A 22272-nucleotide genomic window follows, 5' to 3' on the forward strand; every position below is an offset into this window, starting at 1 on the left:
GACCAAAACAATTAACCCATTCTCATAGTTTATTAACATTTGCAATTTACACTAACAAAGAACTAAACAAAAACATTTTTTTTTTACTTTTCAGACATACTACCTCTAATAAAACATAAAATAACTTTTGAAAAAAAAAAAACAAAGGTACTAAAAACAGACCTATGCATCATAAAAAAATATACAAAATGTATTTTTGTAACCCAAGAAAAGGAAATTATGGCAGTTGAATCACCCAGTGTGCTAAATCTCTAAAAAGTGTCAGGTCACAAAGAACCAAAACATTAAGAGGTAAATCCAGATCTAATGGGCCCTATGTTTTTCAAAGGGTGCCTGTACATGCAAGACTTCTCTGTAGCAATATACAAATGGAGCTCCGCTGATCACCGGCCAGCACCGTTACCCGTTAATTCAAACAATGGGATGAGTTCATATGCTGGCCAGCAATCAGCAGAGCTTCACCTGTGCTTTACCGCGGAGAAACCCTGCGTGTACGGGAACCCAAAGAGTAGCTTTTAATCATGTGGAATGGGACAAATCTTTGATTTAAGTTAACGAAGTCTCATTCCTCAGTCTCCTTATTGTCCTACACATTGGAAATAAAAAACATGGTCCGTAATACTGATCCTTATCAGATGACAGTTTTGTTTGCTCATAGAAGGAGAGAGTAAAAGGGGCGACTATTTGACCTCATTCACACTTTAATATGCGAATGCTTAATCAGCTTTAGTTGCCGCATACAAGGGGTAAGGCGATGACTGACAACCATTCCCATCAGAATGGTGGCTATGTTTTACAGTCCTGCTCCTGATTGTGTGGGCGCAGTGGCGGTGTGTGCCCAATCTGAGCATCATAATTGTTTGGCACAGGTGCTTTGAGAAGTCCTGCCTCCACCGTCCTGTTATGCTATGGCTCCTGTTGGGGGTAAGTTATACATCAGAAGGCATCCCAAGAGTCTGATCACACATCATGGAATAAATCCACACTAAAATCCACCTGCGGATCTTCATAGTAAGATTAATTATAATGTATGAATAACTGCTGTGAAGATCTGCAGCATTTCCACAACAAATAGAGCATGCTGCGGATGTGAAAGTTTGCAGCTTGACTATCTTCACTGCTGATTTTTTTCCACTATAAGTGGATGGGATTTCTTAAATCCCCATTCTCTACACTGTATTATACGTTGGCGCAGAATTTCAGCTTGCATTCTACAGCTGAAATTAGGCAGGAACTACATTGAGTTTGAGTAGATATATAGATTTACATTAGCTACATATTCTGGTCCACAAAACATGGACCAAAGTTAATATACGCTCATTTGAAAGCGGTCTGAGGCAGCAGATCCTACAATGAGGTTCCACGATTGAAATATTTACAATAATCTGAACATTAAAATGATTTCTCTCCTGCATGAGTTCTCTGATGTTCAATTAGCAATAACTTCTTACTAAAACCTTTCTCACATTCAGGACATGGATATGACCTCCCCTGTGTGAGTTCTCTGATGTCGAGCAAGAGTTGATTTCTCACTAAAACATTTCCCACATTCAGGACATGAAAATGGCTTCTCCCCTGTGTGAGTTTTTAAATGACTTGCAAGAGTGGCTTTATTATAAAAACATTTCCCACATTCAGGACATGAAAATGGCTTCTCCCCTGTGTGAATTTTTAAATGACTTGTAAGAGTGCTTTTATGATTAAAACATTTCCCACATTCAGGACATGAAAATGGCTTCTCTCCTGTGTGAATTTTTAAATGAGACTTAAGATTTCCTTTCAGATGAAAACATTTCTCACATTCAGGACATGAAAATGGCTTCTCTCCTGTGTGAATTTTTAAATGATCCTCAAGATTTCCTTTCAGATGAAAACATTTCCCACATTCTGCACATGAAAATGCCTTCTCTCCTGTGTGAAATCTCTGATGTTTAACTAATTCTGATTTCCTACTAAAACATTTCCCACATTCTGCATATGAAAATGGTTTCTCATCTGTGTGAATTTTTAAATGACTTGCAAGAGTGCTTTTATTATTAAAACATTTCCCACATTCAGGACATGAAAATGGCTTCTCTCCTGTGTGAATTACTAAATGAGCCTCAAGATTTCCTTTCTGCTGAAAACATTTCCCACATTCTGAACATGAAAATGGCTTCTCCCCTGTGTGAGTTTTTAAATGATACGTAAGACTGCTTCTATGATTAAAACATTTCCCACATTCTGAACATGAAATTTGCTTTTCATCTTTGTCAGTTCTCCGGTGCCAAGAAAGATTTGATTTCTTTTTAAAATCTGAGCAACACGGACGTTTTTTCCCCCGTCTACGGCCAGTGATTTGTTTGCCAATCAGTGAAGAAGGTTTCCTGTCACTAGTGCCATCAGTAAGGGGTATTGAATTAGGTTGTGTGGTATTATCTTCTACTTCATTTAGAGATACGAGGTGTCGATGGTGGCCTCTACTCCAGTCTTCACCTGGAGTAAAAGAAATAATGATTTTCCCCCTATATTTCTTTTTTTCAATTAACCAAATCAAGCTTTATTGAAATAATAGCAAGGAAACAAACTAAAATGGAAAATACAAGAAAAATAGGATAACTTATGATAAGTAAATCACTAGTAAATATATGAAAGACAGAAGACAAACAAAAACATCATAGTATTTGTAAATGCTTTGTAAAGATTACAGAATAGAATTTCTAGTAGAGATAGCTAAAATTTAAAGGAGGTTTCCAGTGAAATACTATTGTTGACCTATCATCAGAAAAGGTCATCAATAGTTGATTGGCTGAGGTCCATCACTCAGGACTCTGGACGATATGCTGAGCGGGCGCATGCTGTCAGCTCTGCAAATACACAGAGGTTGGAGCGGAAGCCTCCACACCGACCTCCATATTGATTTCAATGGCAGCCATGCCTGCAGTTACAAGCACCAGCCACTACACAGAGGTCGGCACGGAGGCTTCTGCTTCGACCTCTGTGTATTTGCAGCACAAGGTCATCAATATTATTTCACTGGAAAACCCCTTTAAATTTTTAAACATCATTTATTATTTTCGCATTGCAAGAATTATTATGCCAATCAAATGTAAGAAAAATGTAAAGCAGGGTATATATTCATTAACATCCAAAATATACCTAGAAGGAGTTGTCAGAATGTCCCAGTGGCCATTCAGGGGTATGTGTATTTCAGTTTATTATTTTAATGCACCTAGACCTATTGAACAGGAGTTGTCCGGTGAATGGATAACACCTTTAATCACTTTTTCTATATTCTGTTCATTTGAGGAGGTGGGTAAACAAAAAAAATATCAATTGTGTTTCCTTTTTAACCCCTTAAGGACCAGGTTGTTTTGTACCTTAAGGACCAGACAGTTTTTAGGGATTTTACCCATGTGGCGGTTTTACTGCTCCATTTTTTTCCTTTAGCTACCAAAATTATTTTTGCTGCGTTTTTTTTTCCGTGACATATAGGACTATTGAGGCACTAAATGGGTAATAGTAATGATCAGGTGTAAGATGATATTCTGAGCTTCCCATTAATAGAATACATTCAAACAAGATTTATGAAAGGCTCTTACCATTAACCGACACCGATATGGATTTATCGAGTCCACTCATTGTTACGTTAGAACTTTCCTGCAAGAATCCCACAAAAAGAGATGAGAAAAAAAAAGACCCTTAATTTATCTTATGTCCATCAGTACTTTGCACTATCTGCGCTCCCCAGCCTTAACTGAATGAAACTGTGGACCACCATCAAATTAAAACACTTCACCATGGACTCCTCTCCTGGGCACCAAAGGAGTGGGATGTGTCTTACAGAGATCCTTCACTGACTCCTGACCTCAGCGACATCGGAACCCCTTTGGTGCCCCGAAGCAGTTATAGGTGATTGATATCCCCATATTTGTCTTGGGGAAGCCCCAACTCACCGCCCTTGGAGGATCCGTGGAGGCACGGAAAACAGCAGCGCCGTGAGGCCCAGGATACATCACTTCCCAAGACTTCTTCAGCAGCAGGGGATCCCGGTAAGCCCCCATCCAACTGTGGCGCCCTGATACGGAACCCTGCGACACAGCCACTGGCCCGCAGCGGCCTAGCGAAGTGCAAAGCCGTGGCGTAATTTCCAGTCGACACACATGTGGCATAGCCCCCCCCCCAGCACCCCAAAGACGTTGAAGAGAACTGCGGTGCCACTCTACAATTGGGAGGACCCCGCTTACCATTCTGGGCAAATCCGCCATCTCCACACCGCTCCCCGGGCATGGGCTGGATGGTTCCGGAGCCTTGGTCTGAAGTTTCGGCCACCGTGAATATTGCAGGGACACGGCCACTCCACTACCTCTGGCAAAGACCTTCGGTGACCTCCACTTGCCCGCTGCTCCCGCCCTGGACCCCTGCGACAAGGTCATTGATCCACTGTGGCCTAGCTGTGCATAAAGCTGTGGCCTAGAGTTCAGGCTGATCTGCGTGTCGCCTGGCCCCCTGGCACTCATTACCTGCTGCTGGGGGAACCCTTCCTGATACATTGGAGGATTCTGCCACCGTCGCCTCACCACTACCTGGGTGCGGCCAAGTTGGCTCCGGAGGCTTGGGGCCCCAACTGCTGCGGACACTGGGGGGGTCCAACCACTCCACGCCCTGGAGCGTTTCTGGTGGCAAAGATTCTCTGGCAAACTACATCTGCGCCGCTCCTGACACAAACACCTACAGTGCAACTACCTGCCCACTGAGGCCTAGTGACAGTCGGAGCCGCGGCCTGGATTTATGACCACCCTACTCATCGCAGGAGCATCGCGGCTGCACTGGATGGAATTGGAGGTAAGAGTCGGCGCAGGGGGTTCACATGGTCCACCAACACCAAGCACCCTGCAGCCAACTGCTGAGACCCACGGGAGTCGAGAGCCATAACACACAGCCTGGGTCACATCTGTCCCCATTGCTGCCCTAACAAGTGTTATTGCTCAGGACTTGACAAACTGGAGAAGAGAGGCTGTACCAGTGAGAGCACAATATAGCAAGACAGTTTAAACCCCTATAAACCAACACCACTGTAAACCGCGGGAGAAAATGCTGGCCATGATTCAATCTCTAAGGGTGCCACTAACTTGGATGGCTACTGCATAATTATCAGATGAGAAGCCACATCCATATCATCGACCTGCTGATAAATCTTCATTGATCTTACAGATGGAGCGAAATTTTTGACCTTTGTTTATGCAAGCTGTGAAACCCCTAGACCTGGAGAGGTCCAAGTATGGACAGATACTTAAATGAACGCAACGCGGGTACCTCGACATGAGTAACACGCCAGCTGGATTCGGTGAAAAATAACAGCAACCGGAAAACAAAAAAGTAAACCATCTAAAACTGCTAAAGAAAAAGAACACAAAGGATTCATCTGTCTATGTCCCCACCAAAGCCTGCCTCACCCCGTGCCACGGTTATAACATATAACAGATTGTTACTCTTTGGAACTTGACACCTCCTCTTCTCCATCCTCCTCCAAATGTATGTGTCTTCTATCTCCCTCTGGACTGTTGAAGAGGAGGGACCTGTTATATCTCTGCGCTCCACGGATCTCGGTTGCTGACCCACATTCATGCAGACAAATAGCTTTACTATCAGAGATACTGATAGGCTTCAATCTATTTTCCCCTCTATACTCGACACATCGCAGAAGGGCTTCACACGTGGAAGAAATGCTTTAAAAAATATCAGAGCTGCAATAGCGGCAACGGTTGCCACACAAAGTCCCACTAGTCCAGTATTGATGCTATTGAGTCTAGATGCCGAGAAAGCTTTTGATAAAAATATGATACTGGGTGGCGTAGCTTTGGACAGACATATGTAAATTCTAAAACATGATACGCGTATACAAATGCCACCAGTAGCCTCACAGTTAATGGCCTTAATACCCCAACCATTGACTTAGTTAGGGGGGCCCGTCAAGGCTGCCCCCTCTCCCCATTACTTTTTAATTCATCCATAGACCCATTGCTCAGGCACTTAATAAATACCCCACTCTTTAATGGAGCCTGCTATGCTGATTTGGAAATTAAGGCGGAATCATTTGCAAACAGCATATTTTTGATAGTCAGCAACCCAAAAGAGACACTGACGCCCTTATTACAAGGAATCGAGAAAATTGGAGAGCTCTCTGGCTATACCTTAAATTGAGACAAAACGGAAGCGCTACTATTAAAAGGATTGGCTAAACTTTTGTGGATGGCCCAATACCCCTTCCATTGGGAAAAGCATTCCATACAATATCTGGGAATACAGGTCACAAGATGCCCTTCTAAATTATATAAAACAAACACTGAACCCTAAATTAAAAAACTGAAAATGACTCTAAATTTATGGAAAAACTTCACTGTGTCCTTTTTGGGAAAGAGCTAATCTTTTAAAAATGACAGAATTTCCCCGTCTGCTATACAGCCTACATTCTCTGCCCAGATTTTTAAAACTAAAAGACATAAAAAAGATCAATTATTTATTTATATAGAAACTTTGTTTGGGGTGCGAAAAGACCGTGCATAGCTCTTAAAACATTGCAAAAACATAAAGTCAATGGTGGAATCAATCTCCCTCATATAAGGGACTACAATCTAGCAGTACAGGCTCGCATTATTCATGATTGGATATATTCCCAGTCGAATTTTACAAACAAACTGCTCGAGCAGAAAATGTCTGGCCCAATACAGTTACAAAATATCCTTCATCTCCAGGACGCAGAAGTACCAGAGACTGAAGCGTAACCCCCAAATACTTGTGGCTTGGAAGACGTGGGACAAACTACATCGCGACAGTCATGCATCCCCACATATATCCCCACAACTATCTTTTATTAACAACCCCAACTTTCAGCACAATAACCCACACAACATTTTCTAAGATTGGTGGGCTCGAGGGATTGACTCGATGGACAAACTGCTACGCAAGAAAGAAAAACGTATTTTGTCACATGAGGAAATGAAACAGAAGCTCCCTGGTCTGTCAGTTCTGCTATTTTCATATTTACAGGCTAGGCCCTATATCCAGGAACTCTTGCCGCACCTCAGGAGATTGACTGGACACAGACAGGTGTCACATGGACTTCTAGGATGGTGAGCGTGCGGGGAATGATATCCAGGCTGTATAGACTAATACGTAATATGCGGGAGCAGGATGATATTGACCTACCGGATAGAAAATGGTCTCTGGACGACCATTGATCATGGAATCGGTGTTGTTGGCTTACAAATATTTGCCCTCGTCCAAGTTCCTGGAAATGAGACTACAGGTCGTCCACAGGTCTTATCTAACACCTGCAAGAGGGCATCACATGGGAATCTACCCCACCTCAAATTGTTTTAACCCTTTCCAATCCAATTTGTATCCTGGTTTTCCCAGGGGGCTTACTCTTTTTCTGCAGTTATACACTGGCGCTGTACGCTGGCTAAAGCCAGTACTGCATGAGGTGACACGTTGGATAGGCTCCGACAGCAGAGAGGCTGGCAATATACAGTAAGAGAACCCCGACAGACGTCTTCCAACAACGGAGCTGTATAGCCTTAAATCAAAATGTCTTCAGACGTCAGACAGTGGATTGTAAGGGTTAAATGCAAAGCACCAAATGCCAATTTATGCCACAGTTTATGAACATATTCGCAGATCAAGACTTTCTGGTCTCTAATTTGTGAGTATAACTCTCTTTTTGTTTCTCCTTTTTATTATTCCTACATATTATCTTGCTCCTACTTTTTTATTGTTTCTTTTATTAGTCTCTGGTTGACAGTTTATAAAATGAGAAAATTATATATTGGGACTGTGTCCACCTAAACCTCTGCTGATCGGCAGTCAAAGATTGCTTCATGCTGTATCAACATATGCACTAGTCCAGCTATTAGACCTTAGAGTTGTTAAAGATGTCTGAATGATGGTTATGATGCTGGATATGTGTCTCAATTGATTAATAAAAACATAATAAAATAAAAAAAGAACTATTTCAGCACAATGGAAACTTGAGCGATACTCCCAGTGGTACTGTCTTATGTCCATCTGTGCACTATCGGTGCTCCCCAGCTTCAACTGAATGAAACTGTGGACCACAATAAAATTAAAACACTTCACCAAAATGGAAACTTGAACGGTACTTTCCCCCAAACGGTCCTGGGATGTGGACCTACCAGTTAAAAAAAATACATTCTCATCCAGGAGAAGGAAGAATATCTACTCAAGGAAATTGAAACTAACCTACACTGACGTGCCAAAAGCATTGAGACAGGAACTAATATCATCTAAGATGCCCTATAGCCTTGTAAAGTGTAGTAACTAGATTGGCATCAATTTCACAAGTGGACAGTCAACGTGTAAAGGAATATTGAGTGCCGACTGGATAGCTACCCATAGCTCTAGGACATTTGTAGGTGCGGGGTCTCTGTTGTAAATGGATCTCTCCACCACATTCCATAAATGCTTGACTAGTCTCATGTCAGGTGAATGTGCAGGCCACACCATTCGTAGGAACTCTCCAGAATGCTCTGCGAACCAATTTTGGACAACTTGTGTCCAAAGACATAGTGCATTATCTGGCTGGAATGTCACATCATTGTGGGGGGTCCATGTAGACCATGATGGGCTGCAAATGGTCACTAAGCAGTGAAACATAGCAGACACTCGTGAAAAATATGTTTAGGCAGATCAGTGGACCCAACCCCTACAATGAAAACAGCCCCACAGCAGCATAGAACAACCACTAGCCTGCACAGTGCCTTGCTGACAACTGGAGTTCAAGGGGTCTATACAACACATGAGCCTGAAACAATTGGTACCATGACTCATTGGACAATGCCACATGTTGCCAGTCCTTTAGGGTCCAACTAGCAACCTCAAGAAACCAGATGAGGTACTCTCTCCAGTGTTGTCTTCTGCTACCATGTCCAATGGAAGCTAAAGAACGCTGCATTGACCTATAAGATATGTGTGTGGGGCCTGCTGCATAGAATGTGGATGTGATTTCTGCAAGACTTGCTTGACTCTTTACATGGACAATTCTAACCAGATGACTCTGGCTATTCAATGTGATAGCTGTGATTGGTTCATTGAGTGCTGCAGGGATTGGCTGCGCCGCGGCACTCGAGAACCAATCAGAGCCAGCGCTTCCTGGAGGCGGGGTTTTTGAACCCCTGACCAGGAAGCACTTATGAAAGCTACAAGCAAGTGTGTCACGAACTTCTGAGGAGAACTGCAGTGGAGTGGACAGCGGCTGTTATGCAATGCATTCGTTCTTTTTTAATGCAGCGCAAGCGTATTTTCAGGGTGGTGCTTCAAAAAAATTGTGTTATGGCTACCAGAAAACACAGTGATATCGCACAGAACATTGCTGCGATATCCTCTCAGTGATATCGCTGTCACCTGTGTGATAGAGGCCTTAAACCACTAGAAACCATTTGCAGCCACTATAACTGACAGCCCACAATAACCAGATGACAGAGAGCACACAGTATACTACACTGCTGCCGGAGAAGATTAGTAGAAAGCTCCATTACATCTGTCTGTAGAGGATTTACAGCACAAATCTCAGCTTCATCTACCTGATGATAAAGTGGGACATGTTCCTCTTCCTCTGGACAATCCTGGGAATATAGAGGACTGTGACATCTCTCTGGAGGATTTCTCTGACTGGATCCATCTATAGGAAATAACCAGAAACACTAAATACATTATATATCTGATGATCAGATGATGGCGGGACTAGCCGACTTTCAAAACGGTCCTCTATAATCAATGAAGGCCTCCTCTTACCCGGTGATGGGAGGGGCTGATGATCCTCCATCATGACGTCCTTGTACAGATCATTGTGTCCTTCTAAATAGTCCCACTCCTCCATGGAGAAATAGACAGCAACATCCTGACACCTTATAGGAACCTGACACACACAATATACCGTCATCCTCCAGACTCCTCCCTTGGCGTCATTATATAATGCTCCCCATTCCCAGCAGCGCTCACCTCTCCGGTCAACAGCTCAGTGATCCTGTGGGTAAGTTCGAGGATCTTCTGCTCATGTATCAGTGAATGGGGTGAAGGCTCGGTGATGGGGCTTTGGGTCCGGCTGCCTCCTCCTGACACACGGGGGGTCACACACTCACCAGACAACTTCTTCACTACCGTGTAATCCTGTGGATGGTGAGACACTGATCACTACATGGAGGCTAAGAATCCTTTACCTTTCCCGCCATTCCCCTGTTTATTACTAGAGATAAGAGTGACATCATGTGAAGCTCTCACCTCCCCAGTTATCCAGTAGATGATCTCCAGGGTGAGGTCTAATATCTGGGCAGCCATGTGGTCTCTGTCCTTCTCCATCCTTGGTGGGTCATTGATGGAAAGGACCATCGTCTTTATCTGTGAGAGTCCTGAGCCTAAGGAACCTGAAGGGGGCAAGAGCATCTTCCATGAAGGGTTTTACTACAAGGGAATTATAGAGGATTAGTGACAGCATATAATAGAGGTGATTTAGCTATGAAGGAGTATTATATAATATTCTGATCAATAATCTGGTATATATTAGTCAGCCGCCCCTGCTATATAGTGAGTACAGAGCCACACAGTATATACATTATTGTTAGGGAAATCATCAGAGGGATTTTATAGTGTTTCATTGCCTGGTCCAAATTATATAAGAAGTGTGTACACAGATCACCGACACATGACACGGCCTGTATCATCCGACAATGATGCTCTTCTCAGTTTATTACAAAGCAGACAACGTATATATGTTCACTTACGAATGGTCAGAAATACATGCCCCCTGTAATCATAAGAACTCATGATTGGCTCTGGGTGCTAACGGTTTAACATCTGTTACTTAACACCTCAAGGCGTGTCACTCCAAACACGTAATTCCCAGGAATAGAAACTTAGTTCTGTACAAACTGTCCTAGCAGTGGAGGATTAGAAACCGTTATCTCTAGACATTCCTAAACCGTGACAGGATATAGAGAGAATATGAGCCTGTCCACATACCAGTGTACAACATGAACTGCATTAACCATTTAGACGCTGGTTATCAATTTTGTGCATATTTTATGCCCTCTTTTTCTCTGGTTGACCATTACTAGTGGGGCCACTGCAGGGGACACTAGTACTACTGGGGTCGATATAGGGGACACTATGACTAATGACACCACTGCAGGGGTCACGATTACTACTGGGGCCAGTAATTGGGACACTATGACTACTGAGACCACTGTGGGGGTCACTACTATTACTACTGTGGCTTCTGTGTGGGACAGTATTACTACCGAGGTGACTGCAGGGTGGTCACTATTACTTCTGGGACTGTTTTAGGGGACAATATTACTACTGAGGCCACTCTGCTTGTGGCAGCATACCTCAAGCTGACTTAGGGTATGTTTATATGTGGCGGAAATGCTGCAAAATGTCCACAGCAGAAGTTTCCGCCGCAAATTCTGCAGCATTTCTGCATCCAAAAAGAAGGTAAAATGTGTACCACTGGTGCGGATTTTGATTGGAAATCAGCCGAGTACTGGCAACTGATTTCATACAATGCGGCGCTTCCTTCACCTCCTCCGAAGGCTTCCCACTGTGAGCGCTTCCCGGCTTCTACTCCCAGTGGCCTGGTCAGATGAGGCCACTACACAGGGGTCAGAGCAGCAGCTTCCGCTCTGACCGCAATGTATTCTGGCACTGACCGCCAGTGCTGCCTGGAAAACCCCTTTAATATAAAATTTCTGAATATGTTAGCCTTGCCCTTTAATTTAAGCCACACCCCAGGGGAAGGCCACTCCCATTTCCCCCCAACCTGCTGCTGCAGTGTCGCCCTGTGAAGGACTCTCCTTGGTTGACATCTATGTAACTATAATAAACCAAGAGCCTAAGGCTTCATGCATACGGCTTGTGGGGAATCCCACAGGGGATCCGCCCGTGCCCGCTGTCGGCGACCCTCTTTGTCTACTCTGTATTGCAGATGTGTCAGCGTCGCACACGGCGCAGTACAGATTTTCCCCGCGCCGTAGATGATGACGCAGCTCCTGCGGTGATTAATTGCCGCGTATAAGATGGCTTCCATTGACTTGTAAGCCGTCCACACGTACCCCGATCTAAAATAGAGCACGCTGTGATTTTATTTACGGAAATTGTGTCCGCAAAAAAAATCCGCTTGTGTGTGTGCAGTGGAATCTCCACGCACATCCATGGGCAAATTGAGCAGCGGATCGCCCACGCTGGTGACATGCGCTGGATCTGCAATTAAATTTGCCTTGTGTGCAATGAGGCTGTTAAAGCAAAAAAATGTATGGCCGTTTAGGGACAGTCTGGTGTACCCTAGTGAATGACGTCATATGACCCGTGATGTCATATGACTGAGGAATTGAATGACAGAGCCCACACAGTTATAGGTTCAGCGAAGAATTCCCACCTGATGGGTATCGGGCATCTGTGTTTATAACCCCCTTACATCGGGGTGTCACAACATCATTGGACATTTAATAGAGATGAGCGAGCACCAAAATGCTCGGGTGCTCGTTGCTCGAGTCGAACTTTCCACGATGCTTGAGGGTTCGTTTCGAGTAACGAACCCCATTGAAGTCAATTGGCGACTCGAGCATTTTTGTATATCGCCGATGCTCGCTAAGGTTTTCATTTGTGAGGAGGAACCGGAGGCACACACTGCAAAGGGTTGGCAGGGCCAGGCAGCGACCCTCTTGAAAAGGGGCGGGGCGATAGCCCACAATGCTGTACAGAAGCAATGAGAAATCCAATCCTGTGCCACCTCCATCAGGAGCTGAACACGTGGGCATAGCAATGGGGAATCCATGTGCCACAAACTATTCATTCTGTCAAGGTGTCGCATAGCTCAATCGACACTGCAAGGGAAAAGCCATCTGCGCTCTGCCCCCTACCCAAGTCAGTCAGTGTCTTTGTGCCAGACAGGTCAAACACCGCGATGGGAGCTAAGTTTGCACCAACAGCATAGGTGGGTCCTAGGAAACCCAAGACATGAACCAAAAATTGATCTGAGCGGCCAAACATGGCAGACTTGCACCGCGCCCACGACATAGGCCTCGGCCCACAGCTTCAGCAATCCTAGGCAGGAAGCAGACTTTCACTGCAGCAAGGACATAGGCCTCTGCACAAACCCTCAGCAATCGCGGGCCTACAGCGGACTCCAATGCTAGCGTAGCTGTGCACGTCTCATTAGCGCTGTATTGCTCCTGTAGTTTGTCCCAATGCAGTGCCCCAGATAGTAGAGCTAACGTCAGATGAAATACAGGTGGGCTTCAGCCCACACTGCATGCCCCAGTCAGACCGGGGTTTTTTATAAATAGTCACAGGCAGGTAGAACTCCGCAATGGGAATTCCGTGTGCACCCACAGCATGAGTGGCTCCCTGGAACCCACCGGCAGTACATAAACAAGTCCCATTGCAGTGCCCAGCACAGCTTAGGTAATGTCAGATTAAATGCAGGTGGGCTTCGGCCCACACTGCATGCCCCAGTCAGACTGGGGTTCTTTATAAGTAGACACATGCAGTTACAACTCCGTATGGACCGACAGCATAGGTGGGTCCCAGGAAGCCACCGGCGGTACATAAATAAATCTCATTGCATTGCCCAGCACAGCTGAGGTAACGTCAGATTAAATGCAGGTGGGCTTCGGCCCACACTGCATGCCCCAGTCAGACGGAGGTTCTTTATAAGTAGACACATGCAGTTACAACTCCGTGTGGACCGACAGCATAGGTGGGTCCCAGGAAGCCACCGGCGGTACATAAATAAATCCCATTGCAGTGCCCAGCAAAGCTTAGGTAACGTCAGATTAAATGCAGGTGGGCTTCGGCCCACGCTGCATGCCTCAGTCTGACAGGGGTTTTTAATACATAGACACTGGCAGGTACAAATCCCTAATGTGAAGTCCCTGTGGACCCACAGCATGGGTGGCTCCCTGGAACCCATCGGCGGTACATTAATGTATCCCATTGCAGTGCCCAGTAACATATCACTAGCAGCAGTATAGGGGGAGCACAGTCTTAGTTCCATTTCAGTAGTAGTAGCAGTCAAGACAGGCCACAGTAACATTCCCGTTGCAGCAGTTTAGGGAGATAACAGTCTCTTTCACATTTCAGTAGTTGCAGTATAGACAAGGCACCAGTTACATTTATGTAGCAAAAGTGTAGGCCAACCCCACACACCTTGCTGTAGCATGAGTGCAGGCGAAGCCTATAAAAATTACTAGGATTTCACTGTAGGCGAGGGCCCCAAAAAATTGGTGTACCAACAGTACTAATGTACCTCAGAAAAATTCCCCATGCCCAACCAGGAGGGCAGGTGAAACCCATTAATCGCTTTGGTTACTGTGGCTTAATTTGTAACTAGGCCTGGAGGCAGCCCAGTTAAAATAAAGACACGGATTACTTACTGGTAGTTTCATTTCCAGGAGTCATCACGACGGCCCCATTTACATATGGAGGTTGCCCTCTGACCTTAGTAGGGACAGGAAGAGAGTTTAAAAGCACCTCCCTTTCCACCATGCTTTGGTGACTTACAAATTATTACGGTGGACAATGTTTACTAAACCAAAATTTACCTTTATTCGGTCGTATTTACATTGAAAAGAACATTAATTATTCTAGAAGGGAGGGAACTATGGGCCGTCGTGATGACTCCTGGAAATGGGACTACCGGTAAGTAATCCGTATCTTTCCAGGTCGTCATCCCGACAGCCCCATTTACATATGGAGTATACCAAATCATACGTGACTTTTAGGGTGGGACTACTGCCTGGAGGACTTTTTGTCCGTAGCCCAGGTTTTTGTCTGACTGCACGTTAACCCTATAGTGTCTGATAAACGTGTGTTATGCTAGACCAGGTGGCTGCTTTGCAGATTTGCTCCGCAGACGCCTGGCCTTTTTCTGCCCAAGAGGAGGAGAGAGAGCGTGTGGAGTGGGCTCTAATTTTTCCCGGGGGATCGAGGCCCCTGGCTTTATATGCCTCTTGGATAGCAGTCTTGATCCATCTCGCAATGGTGCCCTTAGATGCCGTCTTTCCTTTTGCCGGCCCCTGAAATTGGATAAAGAGGTTGTTATTTTTCCGGAAAGAGCGGGTAGCTTGTAAATACACTAGAACGGCTCTCCTAAGGCCTCCTTCCCACGAATGGACTTACGCCGCGTAAATCCGCGGCAAAAATCCGCTGTGTTGCCCCTAGCTGTTAGGTTCTATTGAACCTAATAGCACAATGCACACGATGCGTAATTCCACCGCGGAATTACGCACCGTGAAATCTCCCGTTCTCACCCGCAGCATGTTCTATTTGCTGCGGGTGTACGCGCTGACGGCTTCCATTGCAGTCAATGGAAGCCGTCCGTTCACGCTATCTCCCGCTGCAACCAGCGGAAGATAGCGTGAAAAAACGCTTCCCCGCCTACCGCCGCGCGTCATATGACGCGGCCGGCGCATCACGTGACACGGCCGGCCGCGTCATGCGACGCGGTGGGCGTGTCACATGACGCGACGGCGGTGGGCTGGGAAGCGTCTTCACGCTATCTTCCGCTGGTAAGTATGGGGTCTCTGGGGGGCGCCGTGACGGGCTTCACTGTGTAATATTACGCGGCAGAGCCCGTCACGCTCGTGGGAAGGAGGCGTAACATCTAGGCTGTGAAATTCGCGTTCTCTATCATTGCGAGGATTTTGACAGAAAGAGAGCAGGGTGATTGTCTGCTCTCTATGGAATTTCGACACTACCTTCAGTAGGAAGGCTGGGTCTAGCTTAAAGGTGATTCTGTCATTTTGTATAAGCATGTAAGGTTCAATACAGCATAAGGCTTGTAATTCCCCTATTCTCCGAGCCGAAGTTATGGCGACTAAAAGGGTAACTTTTAGTGTGTGTAATCTTAGTGGGAGTTGGGAGAGGGGTTCAAAGGGGGGGTTGGCAAAAACTATTCAAGACTAGGTTTAAGTCCCAGGTAGGGAAAGTTTCCGTAATAAAAGGCCGAAGCTTATCTGCCCCTTTGAGGAATCTACGAACCCAGCGGTGTTCTGCCAAAGGAAAGTCTAGTTAAGACCCCAGTGCGGCTGTCTGAACCTTAAGGGTTCTTGGGCTAAGGCCTTTTTCCTAGGCCTGCTTGCAAAAATTCCAGGATTGCGTGGTATGTCGATCTCTGGGATTTTGCCTGGATCTATTTTGCAGAGGTCTGTGAACTTCCTCCATATCCTATCATAGATGGCTGTAGTGATAGGTTTACGCTCTTTGTTAAGGTGGTAATTACTTTATGGCAGAGTCCCTTCCCTCGCGGTATCATGCTTTCAGCATCCATGCCGCTAGTTTCAATTTTTCGACCCCCGAGTAGTTTAGCGGGCCCTGGAGAAGATCTTCCACGCCCGGTAGTAGAAGTGGACCCTGGATCGTCAAGGCTTTTAGCAGGGGATACCAGAGTCTTTTGTCCCACATGGGGGCAACTAGGATGACTGACACCCGGCTGATCTGGATTTTTCTGAGGGTGTGGGGGATCAGTGGGAAGGGGGGGAAAGGTGTAGGCTATGTCCCTGTCCCAGCTTTGGGACAGGGCATCTACTCCGCATGGGTTGTCTCCTGTATTTAGCGAGTAAAAGTCCCGGCACTTTGTATTTCCCCTCGTGGTGAACAGGTCTATCTGCGGTTCTCCCCACTGGCAGATTAGTTGGTCGAAGACTCGCTGGTTCAGCTCCCATTCTCCTGGAAGGACGCTCTGTCTGCTCAGGAAGTTGGCAACGATATTTGTGGACCCTTTTAGATGAATCGCTAAGAGGAACAGCATGTTGGATTCCGCCCAGCGGAGTATCTTTGCTGCCAGTTGTTGGAGGTGTGCGTGTCGCGTTCACCCCTGGTGACGAACAAACGACATAGCTGTCATATTATCAGTCAAGATTTTAACATGCCTTCCCTTTAAATGGGGTTCTGTTGCATGAAGGGTCTCCCAGATTGCTCTTAATTGTCTATAATTAGATGAGCGCTTTGCTACCTGGGGTCCCAGGTTCCCTGTAGATTTAGGTAGGCTACTTGCGCTCCCCGTCCTGTTTTACTGGCATCTGTTGTGATGGGTACAGCGGGTTCTCGCGACCAGGAGGTACCTTTGTTTAGGTTCCTCTGTGAGGTCCACCAGCGTAGGGACTCTCTAACTTGGACGGACAGGCTCACCTTCTTATCCGGGGAGGTCTGCCGTTTGTCCCACCTGGCAAGGATGAACCTTTGTAGTTGACGAGTATGGGCTTGTGCCCATGGTATTATCTGTATGCATGCTGTTAGAATACTGAGCACCTTCATCATTTCTCTGGTAGATACCGTAGTAGCCCGACAGAGGGAGATTACTGCTTGGATAAGGTCTTCCTTCCTAGATTAAGGAAACCGAGATTCGTGGATGTGGGAGTCTAATAATACGCCCAGGTATACCTTTTGTGTACCTGGGTTCAGGTCAGACTTCTGTTCATTGACTATCCACCCTAAATTGTTTAGGGTAGACAGGACCGTGGATAGGTCCGTGCGTATGGCCTTTTCCGTTCTTGACACTAGCAAGAAATCATCGCATTATGGAAAAATAAGGATTTGGTTCCGTCTGAAATAGGCTACCATTTCTATTATTATTTTTGTAAAAACCCGAGGAGCGGTCGAGATTCCGAACGGTAGGGCCGTAAACTGGTAGTGCTGGATTTTGTCAACCTCCCGCAGGGCGAATCTCAAGTATTTATGATGGACTGCGGCTATTGGGACGTGGTAGTATGCGTCTTTGAGATCTATAGAGCACATTACACTATCAGGGTCTATTAGTGAGACGATAAACCGCACCGTTTCCATCTTAAATTTTTTGTATGGAATAATCTTATTTAGGGCCTTGAGATTAAAGATAGTCCTAATAGAACCGTTTGTTTTTTTGATTAGAAAACAGGGGGGAATAGAATCCCTCACCCCTTTCGTGATCAGGGACTTGTGCAATGACCCCTAAGTCCTTGAGTTCTTGTACGCTTTTTATGAGGTTTCCTTGTTCTTGTAGGGACCCAGGGGAGGTTATGAGGAATCTCCTAGGGGGTAGAGAGTGGAATTCAATTCGGTACCCCGCTTTAATTATCTGGAGTACCCAGGGATTAGATGTTATCCCCTGCCACTGATTTAGATAGTGTGCTAATCTACCCCCTGTTTGTTCGGGAGAGGGTTGGGTTTCCTCACCCCGACCTCCCTTGGGGTATGACCATCTTCCAGTCTTCCCTTTGACTTCAGGAGGTGGCTGCTGTGTCCTCCTTGGAAAGGATGGTTTTCTGTAAGGCTGCCGTCTTTCTCCAGGATCTTGTCCAAGACGGGCCCAAACATGTATTCCCCTTGGAATGGGATGGCGTAGAGTTTTATTTTTTGATGTTATGTCTGCAGCCCCAATGCCCTTCTTGCAGTATTGCTAACGACCCCGGTTTTTGCGTCATATCTGACGGTCTCCGCTGATGCGTCGGCCAGAAAAGCGGTAGCCATTTTTAGAAGGGGAAGACAACTGGCTAACTCCTCTCTAGGGGCCCGATCCTTAATAGAAGCTTCCAGCCTGTTTAGCCATAGGACCATGGATCTGGCCACGGAAGTTGATGCTATGCTGGCCTCGTGTGAGGTGTCTTCAAAGGGCAAGAGGGCTTTCTTGGCTACCTTTGCGCTTTGTATATCGACCTTAGGGGTGTCTCTGTATAGGCGGACGTCCTCAGGAGCGAACGCAAGCCGGCCTTCATCTGCAAAAACCTGTTGCAGGGTCTGGTTGACCGGGAACATGGCCGTACATTTCGTCCTGAATCGTCCTGGGCGGGTGATCCTCTGTTTTCTGCATTGTCTCCCTCACTGCCTTGATGAGGTGCGCAATGTCGTTTGAGGAGAAATAGTATTTTTTCTCATCCTCTATAAGTACTAGTTCTCCTTCTGACAGGAGTTCCAGGGATTCACTGGAAATTGAGCTCGCCGATTCGGTTTGCCTTGGTCTTTTAGGGACCCGTGACGGACCTGGCTGAGCCTGGGGGAAGGACGCCATGGAGGCCTGTAATTCTTCCCTGATCATAAAGAGGATGTCAGTTTTAAACAATGCTTTTCCCCCCGCTAATATCTTTCATGCTTGCATAGGGCTTTCCTCGAGCTTTTTGCTGCAGAGCCATTTTTTATTCTTTTTCCCTGGGGTCCGCCTTAATCTTTGGACCTTCCCTATCCATCTAACCCATATAAAACAATGGGGGAGAGGGGAGAGAAAAAGGGGAACATATATGCATCCGATCCAGTACAAATGGCAATTTGCGCATTCCATTTTTGGCATATAGCCTACTCACGGCTTGTAGGGTATCTGTTTCTCCTTCTCGTGCTGAGCTGTCGTGAGTAGACATGCTTTTGGCACTTCTAGGCAGTCAGCAGGATACCTCCATGAAGTAGAGCCTGCTTTATATAGGAGAAATTTCAAATTTGGCGCCATTTCCGGGTTCTCTGTCGGTAGCCACGCCCCCTACGTTGAGCGCGTGACATCACCACGCTGGATGACGTCACCGCTATGCGCGCCGAGGAACCAGGAGCTCAGGGAGGCCACGCTGCTGTTCCCTGCAAGGAGTGACTATCCCATCACGGCAGCGGCGGCCTGAACATGCGGACCACGCGAGGGAGACCTGCACTGCTGAGGCCACTTATGGCTCCTTCGGCGGCGCAGGTCGAGGATGCAGGGACTACAGCAGTATGCGGCCCCGACCTCTACCCCTCCAGGGGGATCGCACAGCGTGCGGTAAGTTTTCTTTCTCCACAGATTCGCTGGAGCTCTGCTTCATCTGGCCACCGTAGGGACAGGAAGACACTAAAGCATGGTGGAAAGGGAGGTGCTTTTAAACTCTCTTCCTGTCCCTACTGAGGTCAGAGGGCAACCTCCATATGTAAATGGGGCTGTCGGGATAACGACCTGGAAAAATTGGTTCAGGTGCAAGTTTCAACGCTTTAATGAGAATTGAAACGTATAAACATTGTTTACAAAAGTAATATGACTGAGCCTTGTGGGCCTAAGAAAAATTGCCCGTTCGGCGTGATTACGTGAGGTTTCAGGAGGAGGAGCAGGAGGAGGAGGATGAATATAATACACGGATTGATGAAGCTAAAAGGTCCCTGTTTTTTATGGTGATAGAGATGCTTCCATCCGCGGGTGCAGCCTACGTATTGTTTACGTACCGCTGCTGTCCGCTGGTGGAGAAGAGAAGTCTGGGGAAATCCAGGCTTTGTTCATCTTTATCAGTGTAAGCCTGTCGGCACTATCAGTTGACAGGCGGGTACGCTTATCCGTGATGATTCCCCCAGCTGCACTAAAGACCCTCTCTGACAAGACGCTAGCCGCAGGACAAGCAAGCACCTCCAGGGCATACAGCGCGAGTTCAGGCCACGTGTCCAGCTTCGACACCCAGTAGTTGTAGGGAGCAGAGGCGTCACGGAGGACGGTCGTGCGATCGGCTACGTACTCCCTCACCATCCTTTTACAGTGCTCCCGCCGACTCAGCCTTGACTGGGGAGTGGTGACACAGTCTTGCTGGGGAGCCATAAAGCTGGCAAAGGCCTTGGAGAGTGTTCCCCTTCCTGCGCTGTACATGCTGCCTGATCTCCGCGCCTCCCCTGCTACCTGGCCCTCGGAACTGCGCCTTCTGCCACTAGCGCTGTCGGATGGGAATTTTACCATCAGTTTGTCCGCCAGGGTCCTGTGGTATAGCATCACTCTCGAACCCCTTTCCTCTTCGGGTATGAGAGTGGAAAGGTTCTCCTTATACCGTGGGTCGAGCAGTGTGTACACCCAGTAATCCATAGTGGCCAGAATGCGTGTAACGCGAGGGTCACGAGAAAGGCATCCTAACATGAAGTCAGCCATGTGTGCCAGGGTACCTGTACGCAACACATGGCTGTCCTCACTAGGAAGATCACTTTCAGGATCCTCCTCCTCAGGCCATACACGCTGAAAGGATGACAGGCAAGCAGCATCTGTCCCCTCAGCAGTGGGCCAAGCTGTCTCTTCCCCCTCCTCCTCATGCTCCTCCCCCTCCTTCTCCTCAACGTGCTGAGATATAGACATGAGGGTGCTCTGACTATGCAGCGACATACTGTCTTCCCCCGCCTCTGTTTCCGAGCGCAAAGCGTCTGCCTTTATGCTTTGTAGGGAACTTCTCAAGAGGCATAGCAGAGGAATGGTAACGCTAATGATTGCAGCATCGCCGCTCACCATCTGGGTAGACTCCTCAAAGTTTCCAAGGACCTGGCAGATGTCTGCCAACCAGGCCCACTCTTCTGTAAAGAATTGAGGAGGCTGACTCCCACTACGCCGCCCATTTTGGAGTTAGTATTCCACTATAGCTCTACGCTGCTCATAGAGCCTGGCCAACATGTGGAGCGTAGAGTTCCACCGTGTGGGCACGTCGCACAGCAGTTGATGCACTGGCAGATTAAACCGATGTTGCAGGGTCCGCAGGGTGGCAGCGTCCGTGTTGGACTTGCGGAAATGGGCGCTGAGCCGGCGCACCTTTCTGAGCAGGTCTGACAAGCGTGGGTAGCTTTTCAGAAACCGCTGAACCACCAAATTAAAGACGTGGGCCAGGCATGGCACGCTGCTGAGCTGCAGAGCCGCCGCCAGGTTACGGCCGTTGTCACACACGACCATGCCCGGTTGGAGGCTCAGCGGCGAAAGCCAGCGGTCGGTCTGCACTGTCAGACCCTGCAGCAGTTCGTGGGCTGTGTGCCTCTTCTCTCCTAAGCTAAGTAGTTTCAGCACGGCCTGCTGACGCTTGCCCACCGCTGTGCTGCCACGCGACACCGACTGCTGGCGACGTGCTGCTGCTGAACATCTTGATTGCGAGACAGAGGTTGCGTAGCAGGAGGAGGAGGAGGGTGGTTTAGTGGAGGAAGCATACATCGCCGCAGATACCAGCACCGAGCTGGGGCCCGCAATTCTGGGGGTGGGTAGGACGTGAGCGGTCCCAGGCTCTGACTCGGTCCCAGCCTCCACTAAATTCACACAATGTGCTGTCAGGGAGATATAGTGGCCCTGCCCGCCTGTGCTTGTCCACGTTTCCGTTGTTAAGTGGACCTTGGCAGTAACCGCATTAGTGAGGGCGCGTACAATGTTGCGGGAGACGTGATCATGCAGGGCTGGGACGGCACATCGGGAAAATTAGTGGCGACTGGGAACCGAGTAGCACGGGGCCGCCGCCGCCATTCTGTTTTTGAAAGCCTCCGTTTCCACAAGCCTATACGGTAGCATCT

General features: G+C 47.1%; 2 protein-coding genes across 3 annotated transcripts in view; both read right to left on the bottom strand.

The window, feature by feature from the left end:
* The window catches only part of LOC136620531 (zinc finger protein 420-like), a 254703-nt gene that overhangs the window by 57936 nt on the left and 174495 nt on the right, over positions 1-22272 (bottom strand). The gene's annotated exons all lie outside the window — the stretch shown is intronic.
* LOC136620544 (gastrula zinc finger protein XlCGF57.1-like) overlaps positions 18-22272 on the bottom strand; it is a 26962-nt gene continuing 4707 nt past the window's right edge. The window contains exons 2-7 of one of the 2 annotated variants that reach the window (XM_066595392.1): positions 10279-10421; positions 10000-10167; positions 9793-9916; positions 9582-9679; positions 3582-3639; positions 18-2475 (exon numbers count right to left, since the gene is read on the bottom strand). In XM_066595392.1, coding sequence (XP_066451489.1) covers positions 1469-2475; positions 3582-3639; positions 9582-9679; positions 9793-9916; positions 10000-10167; positions 10279-10386 — 1563 coding nt within the window. In that variant the 5' untranslated portion in view covers positions 10387-10421 and the 3' untranslated portion in view covers positions 18-1468. Of the gene's footprint in view, positions 2476-3581; positions 3640-3935; positions 4967-9581; positions 9680-9792; positions 9917-9999; positions 10168-10278; positions 10422-22272 lie in introns of those variants that run through there. The other variant, XM_066595391.1, reaches the window with a different exon arrangement.

Source organism: Eleutherodactylus coqui, chromosome 3 (assembly GCF_035609145.1).
Source record: "Eleutherodactylus coqui strain aEleCoq1 chromosome 3, aEleCoq1.hap1, whole genome shotgun sequence".
Classification (NCBI taxonomy): domain Eukaryota; kingdom Metazoa; phylum Chordata; class Amphibia; order Anura; family Eleutherodactylidae; genus Eleutherodactylus; species Eleutherodactylus coqui.